A 22,414-nucleotide genomic window follows, 5' to 3' on the forward strand; every position below is an offset into this window, starting at 1 on the left:
CCTCAGCTCCTCAAACCCTAAATGGACTTCTAACTATCCGTCCTGATTCTAGTCTATTCATTGTTCGAGGTTCCGACCAAAAACTGTCAAACCCTTGACGCTACAATCGCTTCGAATTTTGCATAATCCTCTTTGCCCATTGGGTCTAGACCTTTGTACCCCCCGTACAGATTTGGGTGCATATTTCCTCTGGATTCACGTGGACATGAACACGTGCGAATCTGAAAAATCGAGGTGAAACTAGAGATTGTCAATTAACATTCTCATGAGAAATCTTTCAGGAATTTCCCCTAGGATTGACAGGGGAAAATTTGATTGGAAAAACTGATTGATAGAGATAAGGATTGGCAAATAATACAAGACAAATAGTGTAAAGTCCAAAGTGTAAGATTTTCTGGAATCCTTGTCCTTCGACAAACTTCAGGATCCTATAAAGTCCCTCGTGGATCCTAGAACACATACAATTGACACCAGAATTTACCAACCCGATTTTATGAGCACTAGCCAACATTTTGGACTTGATCAGGGGGCCTGACAACAGTATAAAGTGTATCATTTGCCAATTCCGGTCACGTGTTCTCTACCGATCAAGTTCACACCCGGCGGATGAAAACTACTGCCACCTAAATGCATTATTTGTTCTCTGTTTACACAACAAACTTCTCATCACACACTACACTCGTGTTCGGAGGCATGGGAAGAGGTAGTAGTAGTACGCTGATCGGTGACGTTTTCGGAACATGAACACTTGAGAGAGGAAGTTGACTGGAATCAATGAATGCTGATATTGTCTGGTGTTCGGTGCCAAGTCTGAAGTTAGTTGCTATTGGGTTGATCAAAGTGAGCGATCAAAAAGAGTTGACTATTCTAGATCCTTCTCGGGCGTCATTGGCAACTTCTGGTCAGAGATTGGTCAAATTTAAGACCCCTACTGTAATCTACCAAAGTTCGACAACCTTTGGCAAGGTTCGAACCTGCCTTTGGCTCGCCAAACAGCCGTTTTTGGCCAAATTGCGACCAAATTCTGACCATGTCCCGCTGCACATTCGTTTTTTGGGCAAGGTCCGATCAGAATCTTCCCGTAGATCGCTATAGAGTCGTTTCTGGGAATTTCCCAACCAAAATCTGCTTTTTGTCCGCAATTCATCCGTTTTTGGGCGCTATCCGACCAAAATCCGGTCAAGATCCGTGCAAAAGCCTACTGCCGAGTAGATCTTCAAACCCATTTTTCCCTCCTTCAAAATTTTCAAATTCATCAAGCCTAGATGCTAGGCAACATCGCCACGAAGCCACATTCAAACATCTCGTGGCGGGTCCAAACCCTCAAAATAGGAAAACGCCGTTATTCGTCAGCAGTCATCTGTGCAACAACACCCCATCCATCAATCCACGTGGCTCTAGACGTCTTCTGACAGAATTTTGCTTTCGAGTCGGGCTTCTCCAGGTCAACCAATACGTACTTTTCGGACAAACGAAACTTTGGACAAACAAAAAAAACGTTTTGGAAAACGACCTAGACACCTTGTACGGCTTCGAACACCCTATTACAAAACTAACTCTGATTTTCAAAAATTCAAAATCTCAGATTTCTGATCATTTTAGAATCTAATCCCCCGCAAAAAAATTTTCTCAATTTCCATAATCTGCAACAATGGAATTCAGTTCATTAGCATCAAATGGAGAAAAAAATTGGATAGAAATGAATTATGTGTACTGCGATATGTGGACTTTGTGAGTAGAGATAGAAAAAACCAGTCTGGGGTAATTTGTGGTTTCAAACAAGACTACAGAAAACTATAGGGGTTACGGTAGGAGGGATAAATCAAATAATCAACAGGAATTTTCCTGATGATCCTTGATAATCTGGTTAATCCTCGGACATCCCCAAAACTTTGGTCAGTGTCAAAGTGAACAGAAATTGAGACCAATTTAAAAATACCCGAACTTTTTTGATTTCTTGATCCTAACTAGTTTTCGCCTCAAGGAACTGTTTCGACCCTGATTTTTCAGCCAAAAAAAGAAGCCAAAACACGAGGAGGGAACTTTAACTCATGACTTTTAAAATTAGCCGCTATTTTTCTTCCGTCCCCCGCGTTTTCTAATAGTCACCAGACATTTTTATACTATTTTCATACTCTTGCACTTTTTCTTTTCTTCCCATTGAGTCACCTTACACACTGATTAATTTCCATTACTCTCTCTCTCTCTCTCTCTCTCTCTCTCTCTCTCTCTCAAGTGAAACTGAAACTAAAGGAGTTCCCGAAATAAAAACTGTTAAAGAAACGGAAGAGAGAGAGAGAGAGAGAGAGAGAGAGAGAGAGAGACGCAGCATGAACAAGAAAACCCGAAATAAGTACTGAACTATGCTGAATCAAGAATCACACTTCAGGAAAAAAACCACTCGTCATTGCATTTTTCATTTCTTGTCAATATTGATTTATAGTGTCGTTTCTTCAACCAGCTTAGAAAGTCATCACGATGACGATATGTTTTTTTTTCTGCTCTCGTCATTTTGTCAATTTGTGTACCTTTTGTCCAGATTCCTCAGAATAATATTGCTAGGTGTTCATTTCTCCTCGTAAATCAAACTTGATTCTTATTTAGTCTCCGTTTGGTTGCTTTTTGAACATTATGACCTAATTTGGAGCCCAATTTCTGACTCATTTCTAACCATACCTGCTTTTCAGAACCCTGACTTTTCAAGTGTGATTTAGACCAATGTCCCTAGCCAAATCTTTTTCTTGAAATTCAATTTTTTCATTTCCCTTTCCCCCGGAACTCCCTTAGCTTCTTCTTCTTCTTCTTCTTCTTGAATTCCCTTGTCAACTCCACCAGCCATCCCATCCCTCCACCACCACTACCATCCCAAAATTTCCTTGTCAATCTTCCTAGACACTTCCGGTTTGACTCACTTATCCATTTTGATACTATAACTAATGGAACAACCCGGCGACAATTTTTCTAATATCATCCGGATAAAACCCACACTAATTTTTCGCTTTGAGTCATCAAGAAGGAGGAACTTGTGGGGTTGGAGAAAACAACCACAGAAAAAAATAGCAGACACGCAATAGCTGAAAAACACATATACGAAAGAAGAGGAAGAAGAGAAGTGGCAAAAAAACAACAACAACAACGACAAGGGTGGCATGGGAAAAAACAAGTTGAGACTAATCCGATATGGCCCCAGCATAATTAGTAGAAGAGGGGACATCTCGATATCTAGATCTACAGATACTAGGGATAGTCCCTCTGAGGCTTCTTATCTTGGCTCCTATAAGAGATATCTAAAAATTGTCAACTAATAAAATATGGGCGATATTTTGATAAATAATTTATCATTAGACAACTTTCTTGTTTTTTTATAGGAGTTGAGAAAAATTGGCTAAAACTGAGAAGCAGGGAATGTTGTTGGGAGGCCCACCCCAATCGTCAACTTTGAGCCCAATTATTTCGGTTCTTATGAGAGATATGAAACATTTGTCAACTGATTAAATATTGGAAATTTTATGATAAATAGTTTATTAGTTGACAACTTTTTCATATATCGTTCAGGAAGCGAGATAATAGAGCTCAAAGTGCACGCATATAGTGGGCTTAAATACCCCCCCCCCCCCCCCCTCTCACTCCTCTAATAGAAGCCCAGTTCAACCGTCAACTTAGAGCTCACTTATCTCGTTCTCTATAAAAGATATCTAAAATTTGTCAACTGATAAAATATTGGTGATAAAATGATGAATAATTCACCAGTTAACTACTTTTTCATATCTCTTACGGAAATCAAAATAAATTGGCTCCAAGTTAGGGAACCCTTCAATTATGGGTTTTCCGGCCTTGTACAATGACCATTTTGATCTACGTCAGATCCGATTCATTCCAGTTACCCCCATAATCATTAATTATTTTCTCCGGCAAATTTTCTGAGAACTTGAATACGGGTTCGTTATCCACCCTCTTTCCATTTCCCGCTACCCCCTCTCTGGTTCTCTGAATTTCTAGAGCAATTCCAGCACGAGCACGAGCTGCTAGAGACTTGGAGACGCAGACAGAGTCATCTGGAAAAGGGAGTTCCTCGTCTACTGAGTAGAAGGAAGGAACACACGCAAATACACAAATATGTTTACCCCTCTGCTCTTGGTTTTTTGCTGTCTCCTCGTTTTTTTTTGCTTTTTTTGCTTCCCAGATCGGATTAGCTGAGTTTTTCTAATTATAGGAAATGTAAGATTTTTGTTGGGATCATCTGGAAGTATCGAGAAATTTCGAAAATTCCTTCTTTTGTTTACAAGACTAATTTCCGAAACCCCAATCTATGGCGTCTTGTTAAAGATAAGAGATTGTGATGCATCCTTGTTTTTTGTTTTGTTTGTTTTGTTTTGTTTAGTGTGCTCCACTAAATTACTTTGTCCCTATATCAAGACTGTGTGAATCGCAATCAGTCCATTTTGTCGAAAATACGCTCAGCGACCTAAAAAACCACTAGGGTGCTAAACCACTAAGGTTCCTAAAAGCCTCTAGGGTCCCAAAAAACCACTAGTGTCCTTAAATAGGGTCAAAAAACCACGAGAGTCCCAAAAAACCACTAGGGTAAAAAAACCACTAGGCTCGCCAAAGAAACACTAGGGTTACCTAAAATCCACTAGGCTCTCTAAAAACCACTAGGGTACCTGGAAACCACTAGGCTCCCTAAAAATTACTAGGGCCCCTACAAACCACTACGGTAACTTAAGACCACTATGCTCTCTAAAAACCACTAGGATCCCTAAAAGCCACTATGGTTGCTATAAACCACTAGAGTCATTAAAATCAACTATTGTCCTGAAAAGCCGTTAGGGTCAAAAAACCACGAAACTCTCTAAAAACCACTAGGCTCTCTAAAAACCACTAGGGTCCCTAAAAACCACTACGATCCTTAAAAAACACTAAGGTGGCTAAAAACCACTAGGGTCCCTGAAAACTCCTAAGGCCCACCTAAAAACCACTAGGGTACCTGAAAACCACTAGGGTCAAAAAAATCACTAGGGTTCCTAAAAACTCCTAAGGCCTACCAAAAATCCACTAGGGCCAAAAAACCTAAAAACCACAAAAACTACCTAAAAACCACAAAAACTCACCTAACCAAAAACTACTTTATCCAAAATGCTGCCTAGCCCTATAGACCATGTTCTATCGTCTCGAAGCCAAAGATAGGTTTCAAAAACTAGCAATTATGACGTTCTAGAAAGATTGGCCTGCTCTTTCTAATTCAAAAACCCCCTTTAGCTACAACCAACATGATTATTATTGTTATTATTATTTTCAAAAACAGTTCCTCAAATTTCCTGTTCCTTCTAGACAACTATAGCCCTGGGTAGGCGTCGAACCACGTGTCTTGTTGTCTTCTAGTCATTGTTGTCTTCTAGTCAGAATACACTACAAATTCTCACGACGACACCTCCAACTCATTTCCTTGTGATTCCTCTCGCAAATTCTCTGAAATTGTATTCTCTTCTCTATTCTAGATTGTTCGGACTTCTGTTTGTGCTCTTTTTAACCCCTGTTTGTCCCTGTGCACCTGTTTTGATGGGTTCATTTCGAGGAACTGTTTGACCCTGACCTCTTTCCAAGAACCCAGTTTCTCAAAATACTGGGCTTCATGATTTCTGACACTTTGATGACTAACAAGTAATGCTTGATAATACAAATACTCATATGTACAAACTAGAAATGAGTCAAGGTTTGAAATTTTTTTTCAATTTCCAAATGCCTCATGAGTCAGCCTACAGACTGTTCTCCGGATTTCTGGAAGTACGTCGTCACTGACTGAGGAGGGCTCACACGACGTATAATAACTCTATGTCATCATGTTTTAAACATGGCTTTAAATGTGACGACGTCATAAGTCAGGAAACATGGATTTCCAATTCTTTGTTATATTATGTGACTCTACATGATTTTCTGCACAAAATAAAGCACTAAAAACTCTTGATTACTTCCCTTACTTCCCATGTGTTTCCATGTTGATTGGTTCCTTCCCCTCCCAAGAATCATTCTGAAAATTCTCAGAACCAGACATCAACTAACTTCTGGAACGCTCTTCTTCTCTGAAAAAAAACTGTTGTTTGTTCAACTGCCCCAGGCTTTTTGCAGAAGACGTCGTCCCCAAAATACACGTGTACTTGATGCTCTTTGAGGACATCTTCTTCATGGCGACACCCAAACAAAAAATCGCCCTTTCTCTACGTCTCTTCTTCTGATCTATGTCTCTACTAGAGGCTCTCTAGTGGAGAGAGAGATAGACAGTGAGGCGAAAAAAAAACGTTGTGTGGAAGTGGGCGGAGCCTAGAGATGGGGCGGAGTCTCCGCGGCAAGGGGAAGAAGAGGGGTTCGGAATCATTCGTGTTTTGTGTTGCCTCTCATGTGTACCACCTCTGAATTTTTCTCCTTCCAGTGTTTTCAGTTGTCATCTTGAACTGAACTGTTTACTGCTTTTGTACATTTTCTCTTCTATTTTCATTCACTCTGAATTTTCGAAAATTTCCAGTCTCTTCTCCTCCTCCTTCTCCCTTCATCATCATCATGTTCATGGTCTCCAAACCTTCATTCGGTACCGGATGCTTCGCCGCCGCCTCCAGCTGTCAGAGCGAGTACAACGGAAAGGCTGAAAGTGATGCCGTCGGAAAACAGAAGACGTCCATTGCCGGACTCAAAGGATCTCTCCGTCGCAACTCATCGAATCTCTCACAAGATCTCTCATCCAGTGCTCAGACGGAAATTTGCCACGCTGATGCCACTAATGTAAGCATACTTGAACTAAGGTGAAACCTCTAATAGAAGGGCCCGCACACTGTCAAGTTTTCTGTTAAGTTTTGCCTAACTTTTCTCGGTCTGGGCCCTTAACTGTCAACTTTGAGCCCATATAGTTCGGTTCCTGTAAAAGGTATCAAAAAAGTTTTAATTGACAAAATAATTTTGATATTACAATAACCATTTTGTCAGTTAACTACTTTTTGATACCTTTCACAGGAACTGTGATAAATTAGCTCAAACTTTACATGACTTGGCTTTCGAAAGTCTCTTTGTCTTCTGGTCAGTGCTCATAGATCAAGAGCTTTCTTTTGAAAAGATAAAAAAAGTGAAACACTTTTTTTCCTATCTTCAATTTCAATTGCTTGGTGACCCTCTCCCTGCCAAGTACCTACCTCAAAGAACACAACATCACACATCTTTTGCAAAATTTCAAAGAAATCACCACCTCGAATTTCCAGATCGAAATCAACTGCTCCTCATCTTCCTCTCGTGCATTCTACGTCCGCGTCGAGGTGCCAACCGGCGAGCAAGGCCTCATCCATTTCTCATCGTCAGAATCTTCACAAGTGTTCACTCCACTTCAGTCAGGATGTGGACACGGAATCTGGAAGTTCGTCGTGTGCACAATGGAAAATGGAAGGTAAGAGAGCAGTTGGTTTTTTGAACTGAATTATCTTGGCTCCCAAGAAAGATATCAAAAAGCTGTCAATTGATAAAATATTAATGATTTTATGATAAACATTTTATCAGTTAGAAGCTTTTTGATATCTTTCATAGGAGCCGAGATAATTAAGCTCAAATGAAACGTAAAGGGCGGGCTTCTAGGTACTGATGTAGCTAGGAGGGAGAGAGGGGGGGGGGGGGGTGCTTTTTTCTAATTTAGCGCAAAAATGTGGATTTTCCAATGAATGGTTTTTCTTAGTGAGAATCTTTCTTACTGAGAATCTTTCTTAGTAAGAACTTTGCTTAGTAAGAATATCTCATAGTGTGGACCTTTCTTAGTAAGGCTTTCCTTAATGAGAATCTTTGTTAGTAAGCATCATTCTTAGTGAGAATTCTAAATTTCTCTTCCGCCAAATTCAATAATTGGGTTGTCAGCCGGAAATGATTCCATTTTTCTATTTCTGGGGTTATTCTAGAGTGTCACAGGTTAATGCTTTTTTGATAATTTCCCATAGGTTACATTCTAAAAATAGCACCTTCCACTACTATTCTTAGTTCTTTTTCTCTGTCTCTTCTCCCATTGTTCAAATACACAAGGAACTACACTGATAACCAGTTCTTATCAAATATTCCCTTTGTTTGTCTCAGAGATTCCTTATATTTTTTCCTCTGCAAAATGGGACACTAGGAATAATGACAATATTTCTTAAAAATACAAAATTCGCGTTTTTTCAGTGAAATCGCACACTCCCAATACTCCCGCAATCTTGACGGCGTCGGAAGTCTCTTCTTCAACGTCTTCGAGGATTTGGAAATCCGTCTGACCCAGCAAGAGTTCCTCCACATCAGCCATTGTCATACCATTCGTCATTAAGATGTTCCAAAATCAGAGTTTTATTCATTTTTTTTTTGTGATATTCTTCCATTTCTTATTCGCTTTTTCCTCTCTTTTCACTTTTGGGACACCACCATAATTTTGCCATTCCACACCACATCGATCCATAGTTTTAATTTTTTTACAATTTTCACACACACAAAAATCCTCGGGATTTGTTCCGGGTATCCTCTTTTTGAAACAAATTCCCTCTCCTGACTGAAATTCTTTCTCATTTCTCTTTCTTGCTCGGAAAACAAAACAACAATCATAATAAATCATTGGGTTTTTTTAATGTCAGTTTTTTTTTCTTCCAATTTTAGATGCAAAAAAAACGAAAAAAACAAAATTTAGAAAGCCTTGAAAATGTATCCTGAATTTCTACCAAATGTATCTGGGTTCCTAGGAGAGATATCAAAAATCTGTCAACTGATAAAATGTTGGTGATAACATGATAATTATTTCAGTAGTTGATTTATTTTTGATATCTTTCAAAGGAACCGAGATAATGGAGCTCAAAATGCACGTATAGGGTGGGCTTCTATTAGAGCATTTACGGTAGTTTCCTATCTGGTTTCAGTGCTAATTTGGGAAAATTTCAGGAAAAAATACATTTTAACGTTTTGAATAATTTTAAAAGTTTACATTGTCACTGACTACACTAGCACCAAACCTAGAATCTCTAAAAATGCTGAAATTTTAGTAAAACCTTTATCTCCCCCTAGATGGACTACCCTAGCGTGACCCTAGATGGACTACCCTAGCGTTCACTTTGTCACAATTTATCTCGGTTCCTAGGAGAGATATCAGAAATTGGTCAACTGTTAAAATGTTGGTTACATTATGATAAATATTTTATCAGTTGGCAAATTTTTGTTATCTCTCATGGCAACCAAGATAATTGAGCTTAAAATTAAAGAGTAAGGTCATCATTCTATTAGAGCATTCGCAGTAGTTGTACATTGTAGTCCGGGACCAAATTTCAAAATTTTTAAACAATTGTGTACCTTATATACGATCGTTCAGGGTCTTCAGAGAGAAATATGATTTTTAGAGCTCTGAAAGTTTTCAAAAATATTTATTTTGATATCATTTCCCGAAAGTACCGTATTTGCTCTAATAGAAGTCCAGTACTTTGAGCTCAATTATCTTAGTTCCTATAAGAGGTATTTGAAATGTGTCAACTGATATAACATTGGTAATAAGAAGATAAATATTCTATCAGTTGACCCCTTTTTGATATCTCTATTAGGATTCGAGATAATTAAGCTCAAAGTGAACTTATAGGCCGTGCTTGTAGCCAATTAGGGAAGAGCCTCTTAACTTTAATCAAATTTATCCCCATAAATTTATCAGTTGACATATTTTGGATCTCTCTTATGAACCTAGATAATTGAGCTCAAAGTACACATGGTCCTTCTTCCTCTAACCCGTTTTCCTTTTTCTTCTGTCAATTCCAAAAATTTTTTATACAAAGAACCATATACAATCTGTTATCAGTGTCACGCCACTGATAACACACCTCCATCATATTTCATGTATTTTAGACTTTTTGGACATGTGGACGGCGCCAGAAAAAGCTTTGTCATGAATCTTTTGTCTGCAAATGGGCTTATCAGGAAATTTTGAAACTTTCCGGAAAAAAAACTCGGGGAGTTTAGGTGCAAAATTCAAAGAATTAGGAGCATTTTCGATCAGAAAACCAAGAGCAAAAGGTTGATGACGAGGTTAAATGCGGTAAAATGAGAAATCGTTTATTCAAACATTCAATTTTAAACAAAAAATCAAATACTATCACATCGTTCCAAATCCGACAAGCACTCGCCCAGCTCCAACAACACTTCTGTTTCACAAATCAAGCTCTCTCCTTCTGAATACTCTTCATTGTTATTGTCCCCAATTTGCTCGCAAACTCGAAGAGCCGTCTCCATTTCCACTAGATTCGTCACTTCATCTGGAGACTTTGTTGGGGATGAGGTGTCGGTGTTGACCCAATGAACACCGTCCGAGCGGAGGACGACCTTAAAGGATAGACTTGCTTTAAAAGAGGCAAGGATTTCAAAAAAGTTTTCTAGATGTCTTGCCTAGATGGGGAGCTGAACTCATGAGGGACAGATCAGGGGATACAGCTCCGCTACCGGCAGACTATTAAAGGTGGAAGGACATGAAAAAAAAGTAATGTTCTTGAAATTCCGTTCAAAGATGCCCCTCGAGGAGTTGAACTTGTGAGGGCGATGATTGAGGGTGCGGCGCCGCTACCGACTGAGCCACGCGGGCAAAGGGAAAGCGCACGCCCGATTGCATACATAAAGGCGAGGACGACAGCTGTACGCAGAGTGACATTAAGCGTTGTACACCGTCACGGTAGAATGCATACTCTAGCTACAAAAAAACTACGAAAAATCTCCTGTCCCCCCACCTTTAATGAGAATTTTCCCTAGTGAGAATCGTTCTTAGTGAGGAAACTTCTTAGTGAGGATGTTTCTTAATAAGAATCCTTCCAAGTGAGCATCCTTCTTGATGGTGATATTTTTAGTAAGGGTTATTCTCAATAAGAAGCTTTCCTAGAAAGAATCCTTCCTAGTGGGAATCTTTCTTAGTGAGGATGTTTCTCAATAAGAATCCTCCCTAGTGAGGATCCTGTTTGATGAAGATATTTTAGTAAGGATTTTTCTCAATGAGAATCTTTCCTAGTGATGTGTTTTATTAGTGAGGATCGTGCTTAGTAAGAATTTTTCTTAGTAACGACCTTTCTTAATAAGGACGTACCCTAGTGAGAATCTCTCTTATAATGAGCTATGCGGCTGCCGACATAAACTCGGCGCGATTTTGTTCACCAAGCTGCCCCCAAACTTTTTTCACCCTCCTTTATGTGCTTTTTAGATCGCTTTACCTGTCGAACTCCTGGTAAGCTTAGACTCGTCTGCGTGGACCGACTCAAGCTTCTCTCTGAAACATCGGCCTTCTTCTCCTCGTCTGCTGAATAGCACTGCATGACTCCAAGTGAGGTAGGTAGCGTATGAGCATGATGTGTTAGTGCCTTGTCGTCGTTTCGACCCGCTTCGTATGTGGATTTCATCTGAATTTAAAGGTTTTGACTTTTATATGGGCTACAGTAACCCGTTAGACCATGTTCACCATTTTCAGGAGTCGAAATGGTTTGAAATTCGGTTCTTTATATAGTTAAAGACCTTACCTTTGCCTGGAGAAGATTAATAACCATTGACACCAAAGATAGCCCAACGAGAATAAAACCAAACATTGTGATTAGCAGGCGAGGCGATGATGGGACCAGGTCGCCAAGACCTACAGTTGATAAGGAAGTGAAGAAGAAGTAGAACGATTCGAGAAGCGTCCAGTTGTGGTCCCAAACTGATAGAACGAATGAGCAGATGAAAATCTGAAGGGTTATCCTATAAGTTCACTTTGAGCTCAGTTATCTCGGGTCCTATGAGAGATTTCGAAAATTTGTCAACTGATAAAATGTTTATCATTATATTAACTACATTTTACCAGTTAATACATTTCTGATATCTTGCATAGAAGCCATGAAAAATTAACTATTCTATTACAGCTACGAAACCTCACCCAGACAACAATCAGACCGATTCCAACTGGTAATGGTAGATCAAAAATGTCCAGGTCATGTCTTTCTTGTCGTTCGATTTCTCTCATTTCCTCAATCGGCTGCTTTGTACAACATCTCATGATTCGTCTCATGAGTCGTTTAGTTTGAAACCACGGGAATTTCATAGTTATTGTGAGAAGTTTACCAAAATCTTGAAGTACCAGAAGCATTAATGGGATTCCTGGAAATACATTGTGCTTTCAGAATATGTTGCATGTTGTCAGGCTTAAGAAACGCACCAAAAAGAGCAAAACACATTGTCAACAACCTCCCTGCGTCGGTCATCGGATAGATGTGTCCATATCCAATTGTGGTGCAAATTGTGCCAGCAAACAACACTGCGTTCCAAAAGTCCCAATCCATTTTCTGTTGACTCCACTTGACGCCCAACTGGTTTTCGTAAGAAGCGAATTCCCTGGAAAGTCATAAGTTCTGAAGGTCATGAATGAGTAATACATCCCGAGGGAATGCTTAGTTCACAGGTACTTCTAGAGGCAAGACATCAGAAAAGAAACGTTTTCTGGATATTCAGACCCGGTTGACTATCAGTGTGAACCTTTCTTAATAAGACAATTTCTTAGTGAGGAAATTTCTTAGTGAGAATATTTCTTAACAAGAATCCTCCCTATTGAGGATCTTTCTTGATGAAGATAATTTTAGTAAGGATTTTTCTCAATTAGAAACTTTCCTAGTAAGAATTTTGCTTAGTGACTACCTTTCTTAATGAGAATCTATTCTATTAAGAATCTTTCTCATCTAGGAAATTTCTTACTGACAATGTTTCTTAATAACAATCCTCCCTATTGAGGATCCTGCTTGATGAAGATACTTTTACTAAGAATTTTTCTTAATAAGAATATTTCCTAGTGATGATCTTTCTTAGTGAGAATCTTTCTTAGTAAGTGTCTTTCTTAATAACTCACTCTTTAAAAAACTGCTCCAGCCGCGTCGTTGTGTTACCCTTAATGTATATGAGGAAATCGGAATTGTTGAAAATTCGTTTCATCATGAAGTCTACTCGCTCGGTACGATTATTGTAGATCTTCTGGTGCCATTTATCACGGAGTTCCGATTGAAATGGCTCCTCGATTAGCCAAAAAATTAGGCCACCAGCAATACAATAAACCAGGAAGACTAGAATTAGAACTGCGTGCTGGAAGTGATTGGGTGGAAAAATGTGGTGTTCTCTAGTAACTAACCTTCAATCCATACTTATGATATGCTCTATTCAGAATAACCAGCCATAATGGAGGTTTTTGTTGGAGTTGTTCCACTTTTCGTTTTCCGGCCAGATGAGCACGACCGGCAATCTGAAATTAAAACTTATAAGACTCTGTGGGATCAGTGCGATCTATTTTTTAAAGATCTACTTACATTATACTTGCTAGTATTAGGCAAAATGTTCCCGAACATTTAATACGTCACCAAAAGAAGGTTTTAAAGCAAAATGGGAAGAAGACAAAAAATGGAGGTCTGACTAGATCGAGTAAAAGAGGAGTCCTTTGAAGAGAGAGGTCGTTTATATTAAATCAAGTGAACGGGGAGAGTGAGTGCCTATTTGAGCCAATTGTCTCTTCTCCCTTTTGAAACAGACGCACAGGATATTTGGACTTGAGCGCTTCTTCTTTTGCAATAAAGATGAGAGAGAGATCACCTCACAACTTCCGATGGGGTGGGAATGAATGGATAATGAGATTCTGATTTGTAAGAAGTGTTTCAAGCGGTTTTAGGTTCAACCACAACATATGAGGAGGCCCATCCAAACCGACAATTTTGAGCTCAATTATCTAGGTACCTTCAAAAGTTATCAAAAATCTGTCAACAGATAAAATGTTTATCATTATATTCACCATATTTATTCATTTGATCGCAATTATCTCAGTTTCTGTAAAAGATATCAAAAAGTTGTCAACTGATAAAATGTTGGTGATATTATGATGAACAATTTATCGGTTCAAAACGTTTTGATACCTCTCATAGGAACCGAGATAAATTGAAAATATATTGTCAGTATTGGTAACTGTATGATACCTCTTACAGAAATCTACAGTAAACCCTTGAATACGTCTTAAGGAGTTGAACTGTGGGCGCACCGGTGGAGGTGCCGAGTCGCTACCAACTGAATTGAGCCCATATATCTCATTTTCAGTGCAAGATATCAAAAAGCGGTCTACTGACAAAATTTTTATCAAATTATCAAAAATATTTTATTAGTTGACAACTTTTTGATATTTTTTACAGGAATCTAGATAAATAAGTTCAAAGTTGTATATTAGAGTGTAGGTCAACGTGCAAGGGTAAGTCGCTGTGACTAACTCACATCGCTAGCTAAATCAAAACCCCTTTAACTTACATCCCATACTCCTGCTGCTCCTTTTCTCATCTGACAATTCGCCCTTTGAAGCAAATTTACTCTCTGCAGGACATGCCGTCGGTTGGTCACAGTAGACGCCAACGATCCATCCGCCCTGTAGTGAGCGGGCACGAAGACATCCTCTTGCTGAAACCAATTAATTTAGCTAATTGCCTTCAATTTGAAGTCCTATAATCTGTAAACCTGCGCTGTATGTTCCTCTATCAATGCTGGCAGCATCAACTGTGCCAAAACCGCCAAGCTCTGTTTGGCCTGCGGACCATGACCCGATGAGCTTCGTCTTCGTTTTTCTTCCGCCTTTTTTTGTTTGAATGACTGACGACTTTCGCCGTGTGATAGGAGCATTATGGTTTAGTGTCTAGAGTACAGAATTTCAGTACTTTTTTCAGTACCGGTCCATAAGGTATCCAAAAATGTATTTTTCAGTTGATTTTCGACCATGTTCCGGAGCCTGGAGCTCGGACATCGAGGATCCAATAACTTTGAAAATTTTGAAGGATGTAAAACAGAAATAGATTCAAAAATTTGCATTCAAAGAATTGTTTGAAAATTCCTATTTTTCAGCTATTTACCAAGCTCCAGACTATTGGAAATGCCAAAAGCCAACTGAACAATAGTACTGTAAACGGGAATTTTCAACAAGTCTGATGTCATTTTGGGATAAAACAAAACAAAGATCGAGAGCGGCGAAATGTTGCAAAAATTGTCGTCTCAAAAAGAGAGTCCAGTATTATTTCAAATAATAAAAACAAAAAGAGGGGTGTTAGCCGCCGAAACTTTCTTCCAAAACGCCCCTTGGGATCCGCCGGGTGCCCCGCTTTTTGAGTTCTTTTCTTCGTCTCAGGCCCATTTTTTCGGCCGGGATGGACCACTTTTTGATTTTGAAAAACTGCGCCGGGTGCTAGAAGGAATGTGGCAACTATTCTTTGACGTCGCCGTTTTTACCAACTGACGTCGTCAAAAATAATTCTGAGAGAGGAAGCGAAGGGGGTATGGTGGGGCCGGCCACCTTGGGGGATTCAAGGAACGGAAAACGCTTCATCATGATAGAGAGAAAGAAAGATTTTCCAGGAATTTTTAAGGGACATTTTCTGAAAAAAAGATTGGTAATTCTTCTAGGAAAAACATACTGTATGTTCTAATAGAAATATATGCTCTAATAGAAGCCCATCTCATACGTTCACTTAAAGCTTCATTATCTCGGTTCTTTCAAGAGATATCAAAATGTAGTCAACTAATAAATTGTTGATCATAATATCACCAATATTTTATCAGTTGACAAAATTTTCATATCTTTCGAAGGAACCGAGATAATTGAGCTTAAAGTGCGCGAGGAATGTATGAGCTCAAATTTGTGGCCCAGCTGGTAACGACGCGCCACCCAAACCGGTGGGCCCACAATTCACTTGAACGGAATTTTGATTTTAAAATTTTTTTGAATTTAAATCACTCTGAAAAAAGGCTCTGAGCTACGCGGTCGTCGACGACGTTTTAACACTGTATCTCCTTCTTCAAGAGTTACGGTAGAGGCTTTAATAGAAGCCCACCATATTTATTCACTTTGATCGCAATTATCTCAGTTTCTGTAAAAGATATCAAAAAGCAGTCAACTGATAAAATGTTTCTGATATTATGATAAACAATTTATCAGTTGACAATTTTCTGATATCTCTGATAAAAACCGAGATAATTGAGCTCAAACAAACACATAGGGTGTCCTTAAAAAACCACCTACCTCATAAAACGTCCCGATTGAATCGGTCTCCTTCATAAACAGAATTGGCATTTTTAGAATTTATTGGTTTTTTTTGTAAAAGCTCAACTCTCAGAAAATGTGAACATGAAACTTCCGAGAAACTTGCGCCCATCCTAATATAATCCAATTTTCGTCTTCTTCCACCCTAACTTTTCCCTATTTTCAAAAAAGTCATTCTCTGCAAAAAAGTTGGGGTGCTACCAGTTACTCTGATTGCCCACTGTCTGCATAATAATGTACTTCTATTGTCCTCAATTTCTAACTATGTCCCTTTAACATGACTTCCTTTTATCAATTAGTCTTTGTTGCCTTGCTTTATAAGCTGAGGAGGGGCAAGAAAACATGATTTATCACTACACCTTTCACTATCACCATCAGTGACCTTTTTTGGGGAAAGTGACTCTTATAATTTTTGCCTTTTTTAGTTTTATTTGAATTCAGTTTTAATATATATTTTCAACTGAAACTTTCTGAATAATAGGCCACCTTCGACATTCGGCCCGACTCCCGTAATCGTAACATTCAATATTTTTTATTTCTAAAGTGTTGTATACACTCTGACTACTACAGTAAATCAAACCGTACTGCCTTTGAACATTTTCACTAATTTCCGTACCAGTTCCTCTAACCAAAAACCATTAAAACTCCACCCTTCAAAAAATCGAGTCTCCCTCTCAACCCAAGGTTATCTTCACTCCCCACTCCCCTGTTTAGTTTTTGTCACACAGAGAGAAGAAACGTGATTGAATGATATGCTTGAGAAGATAGCTGTTGTTGTGTTGTCTCTGGCCACCGTTCCATCGGTGATCACTTTTCAACCCATTTGGATTGGAGATAGTTGTGAGTTTCAACCTTTTTTTTTGCTTTTTCAACTTTGATCTCAATTATCTTGGTGTTTATGAGAGATATCAAATAAGTTTTAACTGATAACTTATTTATCATGTTATCAGCAATATTTTATCAGTGTACAACTTTTTGACAACTCTTATGGGAAGCTGATAATTGAGCTCAAAGTTCGTGTATAAGGTTTGGGGTGAAACTAGTAAGAGATTTCCAACTTTGAGCTCAATTATCTTGGTTTCTATAGAAGATATCAAGTATCTGTCAACGGATAAGATACTTCTGATAAATAATTTATCAGTAAAGAATTTTTGATATCTTTTACAGGAAATGAGATATATGGGCTCAAATTTGTAGCTCAGCTGGTTGCTCCAACGGTGGGCATACAAGTTCAACCTCTCATCTTCAAAAAAAAAAGCTTTTTTGGAATGTAAATTTAGTACTGTCTGAGCTACAGTACCTACTCCATTAAGAGAATCTTTCAAAACTGAACGAATTCGAACTACAACTATCGCTATTTCAATCCAATCAAATTAAATTTTTTTAGTCTCCGAGAAATCGTTCCTCTCTCCCCTTCAAAATGAATTACTCTGGGAGACATGTGGTGTTCAAAAGGAATCCAAACACAAAGAATTCCCATGGGCCGTATCGTTCACAGTGGATGGGGTCAACCGACTAGGTGGATCCATCATCAGCCCCTATCATATTCTAACTGCCGCACATGGATTTGTCACGACGATTGGAGCAAGGGGAAACTTGTGTATGGACCGCGATTTGAAGCATCCAAAGTAATTGTTTTTTTTTCAATTAGTGACACTTAACATTGAGCTCAGCTATCTTGGTTCCTATGAGATATATCAAAATTGTGTGAACTGATAAAATGTTTTCCATATTATGATAAACATCTTATCAGTTGACCGTTATTTGATATCCTTTACAGGGAACGAGATATATGGGCTCAAAGTTGAAAATTGTTTCTCAACTCAAAACGTTTCAGTAGCTCTGTCTACCGATCCATTGAATTCCTACGAGAAACGCGTAAAGTCGCCTATGGAGGTAAGTGTATTCGAGGATTCACCGAAGAGTATCCAAACGACATTAGATGCAAAAAGCCGGATGTCATTCATAACAAGGTAGGGGGTTCAATAAATTGAGCATTGGTCAAACTTACCAAGCTGAACGTTCCAGATCAGAAGTGTTCTGGTAGATGGTGATTTTGCCGCGTCCAACTGCACAAGTGGACATGATTGGGCGATTGTGGAAGTAGAGAAAAGAATTCAGTTTGGGAAGGATGTCCAACCAATCTGTCTTCCCAGGCCGAATATGTACTATACTAGATCATTAACTGTGCCAGGATGGGGAAGGAGTTACAGTAAGATTCATTAGAAACATACTTATGAACCAGGATCTATCATAACTTCTTTTAATATCAATATTTTATACTGGTTAAATTAGAATTGATAGAACTCGACAAATACTACAAAATGATGCTATTGTAATTTCTGTATCTTGTCTATGAACAAAGTTATGAGCGAAAAACCTTCGGAGCTACGCGATCACAGCTATAAAGTCTTTTAAATGTGACCATAACCAAGACAGAGTTTTCCAAATAGTATCATTTTGTAGTACTCTTCAAGTTCTATCATATCGAATTTAGTTGGTCCAAAATATTGATTCTGAAAGAAACTGTGGCAGGTCCCGCAAAGACTCGCCAGGGCTCGGTTCACAAGTATGGTTAGAAAGGTGTTCCATGTATCTCAAGTTTTTTCCAGTATTCAATGAGAGTGGTCCTCTGATTCATGAGATTCCAATGAGAGTGGATCGAGATTGTCGTCGTCCGTGGAGTGATAGACTGCCAGCTGATGCCAATGATTATGTATGTGCCACATCCATGGACATTTACAACTATTCAGCACCAAGGACTTGTCATGTGAGCCAACGTTGATCTTTCAGTGTATTCTTAAAGGTGGGGGGACAGGAGATTTTTCGTAGTTTTTTTGTAGCTAGAGTATGCATTCTACCGTCACGGTGTACAACGCTTAATGTCACTCTGCGTACAGCTGTCGTCCTCGCCTTTATGTATGCAAACGGGCGTGCTCTTTCTCTTTGCCCGCGTGGCTCAGTCGGTAGCGGCGCCGCACCCTCAATCATCGCCCTCACAAGTTCAACTCCTCGAGGGGCATCTTTGAACGGAATTTCGAGAACATTATTTTTTTCATGTCCCCCCACCTTTAAGCATAAGACTAGCCTTAAGACTATCCTTAAAACGTAAAACTATCCCTAAGATTATCTTTAAGACTATCTTTAAGACCATCTTTAAGGTTTACGACTATCCTTAGGCCTACAACCATCTTCAAGACTTGAGACTATCATCCAGAGTTGAGACTATCTTTAAGACTTCCGAATGATCTTAAGACTATCCTTAAGACTTTCAGGGCGATAGTGGAGGCGGTTTGGAGTACCGTGACGATTTCGGAAGAGCCATTTTGATTGCAATCACATCTTTCGGTACTCGTGGCTGTCCAAGTAATATGCTGGCCAGGTTTACCAGAGTCGATGTGTATTTGGATTTGATTTGTAAATATACCGGAGTGTGTTATTATTAGAAGACTGTTTTCAATGTGTTTGTTGTACGGGTAATGTGCCGTAAGAAGCTCAATTATCTCAATTTCTATAAGATATATAAAAAATGTGTCAACTGATAAAAAGTTGGTGATATCATGATAAACATTTTATCAGTTTACACAATTTTGATATCTTTTGAAGGAAGGAAGATAATTGAGCTCAAAGTGTAGGTTTTTGTTGTAATGCATTTTTTTTATTGAAAGGAAGATCCCAAGTTGATAAATTAATAAATAAAGATTATTGGAAGTACAAAATGAGTGATTACAAAAAGAGTTAAAATGAAAAGAGTCAAAAAGTTGTGCAATGAGTCAACTAGTCACAGTTGCATGAGAGGTTCCTTGATTTGAGTCGTGGTCTCCTTCTTACGAATCGATGATCGGATTCCACGTTTCGAGCGACGGATCGATCTGAAATTTTTGGTATAAGGATTCAGGGATACGGTACATCTAGCCACGACAATCCACACAATGTTTAGTCACTCAAAAAACCAGAGGAGAAGTCACTCAAACACACTTTATACCCTATTCTCTTAAAACTGGAATTCTTCCAGTTCCCATTGTGACGCGTTCTTTGGAAGTTATGCGGATGTACTATTTCAGAATTCTGTTCACAGAATCTTTCATAGACATCCAGAGGCTGTCCGTCCAGATTTACAAATGCCAAGTCAAATATACTCCTGAATTTGGTTTAAAGGTTTTAAATTGAAGACGCTCGGTTGTGAAAATGAATCGTATACCACACTTCGCGCTCAATTATCTCGGCTCCTATAAGAGATATGAAAAACGTGCCAACTGATAAAATATAGCTTATATTATGATAAACTGTTTATCAGTTAGTTGCTTGCTGATAGCTTATACAGGAAACAAAATACATTGTCTCAAAGTTGCCGGTATGGATTTTATAGAAAGCACGGTAACTTTGAGCTTAATTATCTCAATTCCAGTAAAACATATCAAAAAATTTTGGACTGATAAAATATTTCTGGTATTATAATACATATTGTATTAATTGACCGCTTTTTGATAGCTAATACAGGAAACGAGATACATGGGCTCAAAGTTGGCGGTTTGGGTGAGTAAGAGGAAATACCTTTAACTTTGAGATCCATTATCTCGATTCCTGTTGAAGATATAAAAAAGTTGTCAACTAATAAAATACTGCGGATAATATGATAAATATTTCATCACTTGACACATTTTAGATACCTTTGATAGGAAACGAGATAATGGGCTTTGATTAGAGGAAGCACACTCACTTTCTAGCGTACACTGCATTTCTCATGATTCCAGTTCGATTGGCTTCAAAGCGAGACTCTTCTGCGCACTGCTCGAAGAATTCTGAAAATTTAAGATTTCAAACTTCTGCTTTCCCTATAGAGGCACCTCTCAACTTGTGAACATCGGGCATGATGTGCTCTTGCAGCTCTGTCATCTGAGCTCCAGTCATCTTCAAAGCCATTTCCAGATGCTCCAAAGCCTTCTCGGCAGCTTGCAACTGCTTCTCCGCACCCATCCGAGCCATCATTTGTTCTTTCAACTCTGACTCGGTGAGGTCTCTCTGATCGCTGACTTCCTTCAAATGATCCATAAGTTCAGAGGTCTTCATTGTGTAGTACTGCCTCTCCTTCTCCAGATCCATCGTCTTCTGCTCGTTCATTTTAAGGAGCGTTTCGATTTTCTCCTTCTCTGTCATAATGCAATTCCGTGAAGTTTCAATTTCCATTAAACGATTATTCAATTGGCATTTGTCAGTTGACAAATTTTGATTATCAATCAGAACCTTCTCTCTTTCCCGAACAATCTCTGCTAGTTGCTCTTGGATCTTCTCTTTCTCAATGTTCAAAGACTCCATGTTGGCTTGGAGGTGCTCGGTTTTTGAGTTGAGACTCATTTTCTCCTGCTCCAACGTCTTCTTCATCTCGTTTGTCATTTTGAGTTCACTGAAAAAAAGATACCATTAAGTTTGAGCTCAATTATCTCGGTTGCGATGAAAAATATCTAAAATCTGTCAACTGATAAATTTCTTATCATAATATCACCAGTATTTTGTTAGTTGACAGGTTTTTGATAACTTTCACATAAATCGAAATAATTGAGCTCAAAGTGAAAGCTGGGCGGTCATTCTAATAAAGGTTTCACGGTATGCTGGACTCCCGTGACGGATAACGTAAAACCTGTTAATAGAAGCCGTGCACTGTGAGCACATATATCTCGGCTCCTGTGAAAGATATCGAAAATCTGTCAATTGATAAAATGTTTCTGATATTATGATAAACATTTTACCAGTTGACAGATTTTTTAAATCTTTTGAAGGAATCGAGATAAATCGGCTCAAAGTTAGAGGGCCCTTCTACAGGCTACTGTATCACCCACTTCTTGACGTTCTGCAAGTCATCCTTCAGCTTCTTAGTCGTCCTGATTAGCTTCTCACGCTCGGCTTCAAGCTCCTCCTTGTCCTTTGCGAGCTCCTGAATTTCAAAGATTCAGAAGGATCCAGAAGAATGTCTAACTCACATCCGCTCTATCATGTTCCTCTTTTCTAGCTCTGGCTTCTGCCTCTAATCTCTCCTCGTAACTCTTCTTTTCCTCATTCAGAAGCACTCCTCGATTCTCCAACTCCCGGATCATCGTTTCTCCGACAACTGTGTTCTTGTAGGAGCTGAAATAGTATAGATGATTTAAAATCAGCTACCTTAAAGAGGGACTCCGACCAAAAATTTTTATTGCATTAAAATGTGTTAAAAGTTATCTATTTTCCGAATATTATTGCGAAAAATTCAAAGAAAATCCGAAATTCCCAAAAAACGCCGTTGAAAAGGAAGAAAATTCAAAAAAAGGTGCCGCCGGGGGACGAGGATTTTCAGTGAGA

At 38.8% G+C, this 22,414-nt stretch overlaps 4 protein-coding genes across 4 annotated transcripts in view; 2 read left to right on the top strand and 2 right to left on the bottom strand.

The window, feature by feature from the left end:
* Positions 1–6,555: 6,555 nt before the first annotated feature.
* On the top strand, positions 6,556–8,323 carry CBG05560 (the record flags this gene model as incomplete). Its single annotated transcript, XM_002638482.1, has 3 exons — positions 6,556–6,774; positions 7,245–7,426; positions 8,185–8,323. 3 exons carry the CDS (start codon positions 6,556–6,558, stop codon positions 8,321–8,323), a joined length of 540 nt encoding a protein of 179 aa, XP_002638528.1.
* A 1,784-nt stretch (positions 8,324–10,107) lies between these two features.
* Cbr-twk-35 lies at positions 10,108–14,670 on the bottom strand (the record flags this gene model as incomplete). The annotated part of the gene is made up of 9 exons (XM_002638483.1): positions 10,108–10,344; positions 11,217–11,402; positions 11,520–11,723; positions 11,912–12,132; positions 12,191–12,366; positions 12,875–13,104; positions 13,151–13,261; positions 14,305–14,451; positions 14,509–14,670. 9 exons carry the CDS (start codon positions 14,668–14,670, stop codon positions 10,108–10,110), a joined length of 1,674 nt encoding a protein of 557 aa, XP_002638529.1.
* Positions 14,671–16,833: 2,163 nt separating this feature from the next.
* Positions 16,834–19,527, top strand: Cbr-try-4 (the record flags this gene model as incomplete). The annotated part of the gene is made up of 6 exons (XM_045238592.1): positions 16,834–16,921; positions 17,469–17,709; positions 17,919–18,054; positions 18,110–18,293; positions 18,694–18,851; positions 19,357–19,527. The coding sequence occupies 6 exons, from the start codon at positions 16,834–16,836 to the stop codon at positions 19,525–19,527; spliced, it is 978 nt and encodes a 325-aa protein (XP_045092983.1).
* Positions 19,528–19,862: 335 nt separating this feature from the next.
* The window catches only part of CBG05563, a gene marked incomplete at both ends in the record, with an annotated part of 4,013 nt that continues 1,461 nt past the window's right edge, over positions 19,863–22,414 (bottom strand). The window contains 5 exons of the mRNA XM_002638485.2: positions 19,863–19,953; positions 20,802–20,883; positions 20,929–21,485; positions 21,919–22,013; positions 22,060–22,204. Coding sequence (XP_002638531.2) covers positions 19,863–19,953; positions 20,802–20,883; positions 20,929–21,485; positions 21,919–22,013; positions 22,060–22,204 — 970 coding nt within the window. The remainder of the gene's footprint in view (positions 19,954–20,801; positions 20,884–20,928; positions 21,486–21,918; positions 22,014–22,059; positions 22,205–22,414) is intronic.

This window comes from Caenorhabditis briggsae, assembly GCF_000004555.2.
Source record: "Caenorhabditis briggsae complete genome, chrV, whole genome shotgun sequence".
In the NCBI taxonomy this organism is placed as follows: Eukaryota; Metazoa; Nematoda; class Chromadorea; order Rhabditida; family Rhabditidae; genus Caenorhabditis; species Caenorhabditis briggsae.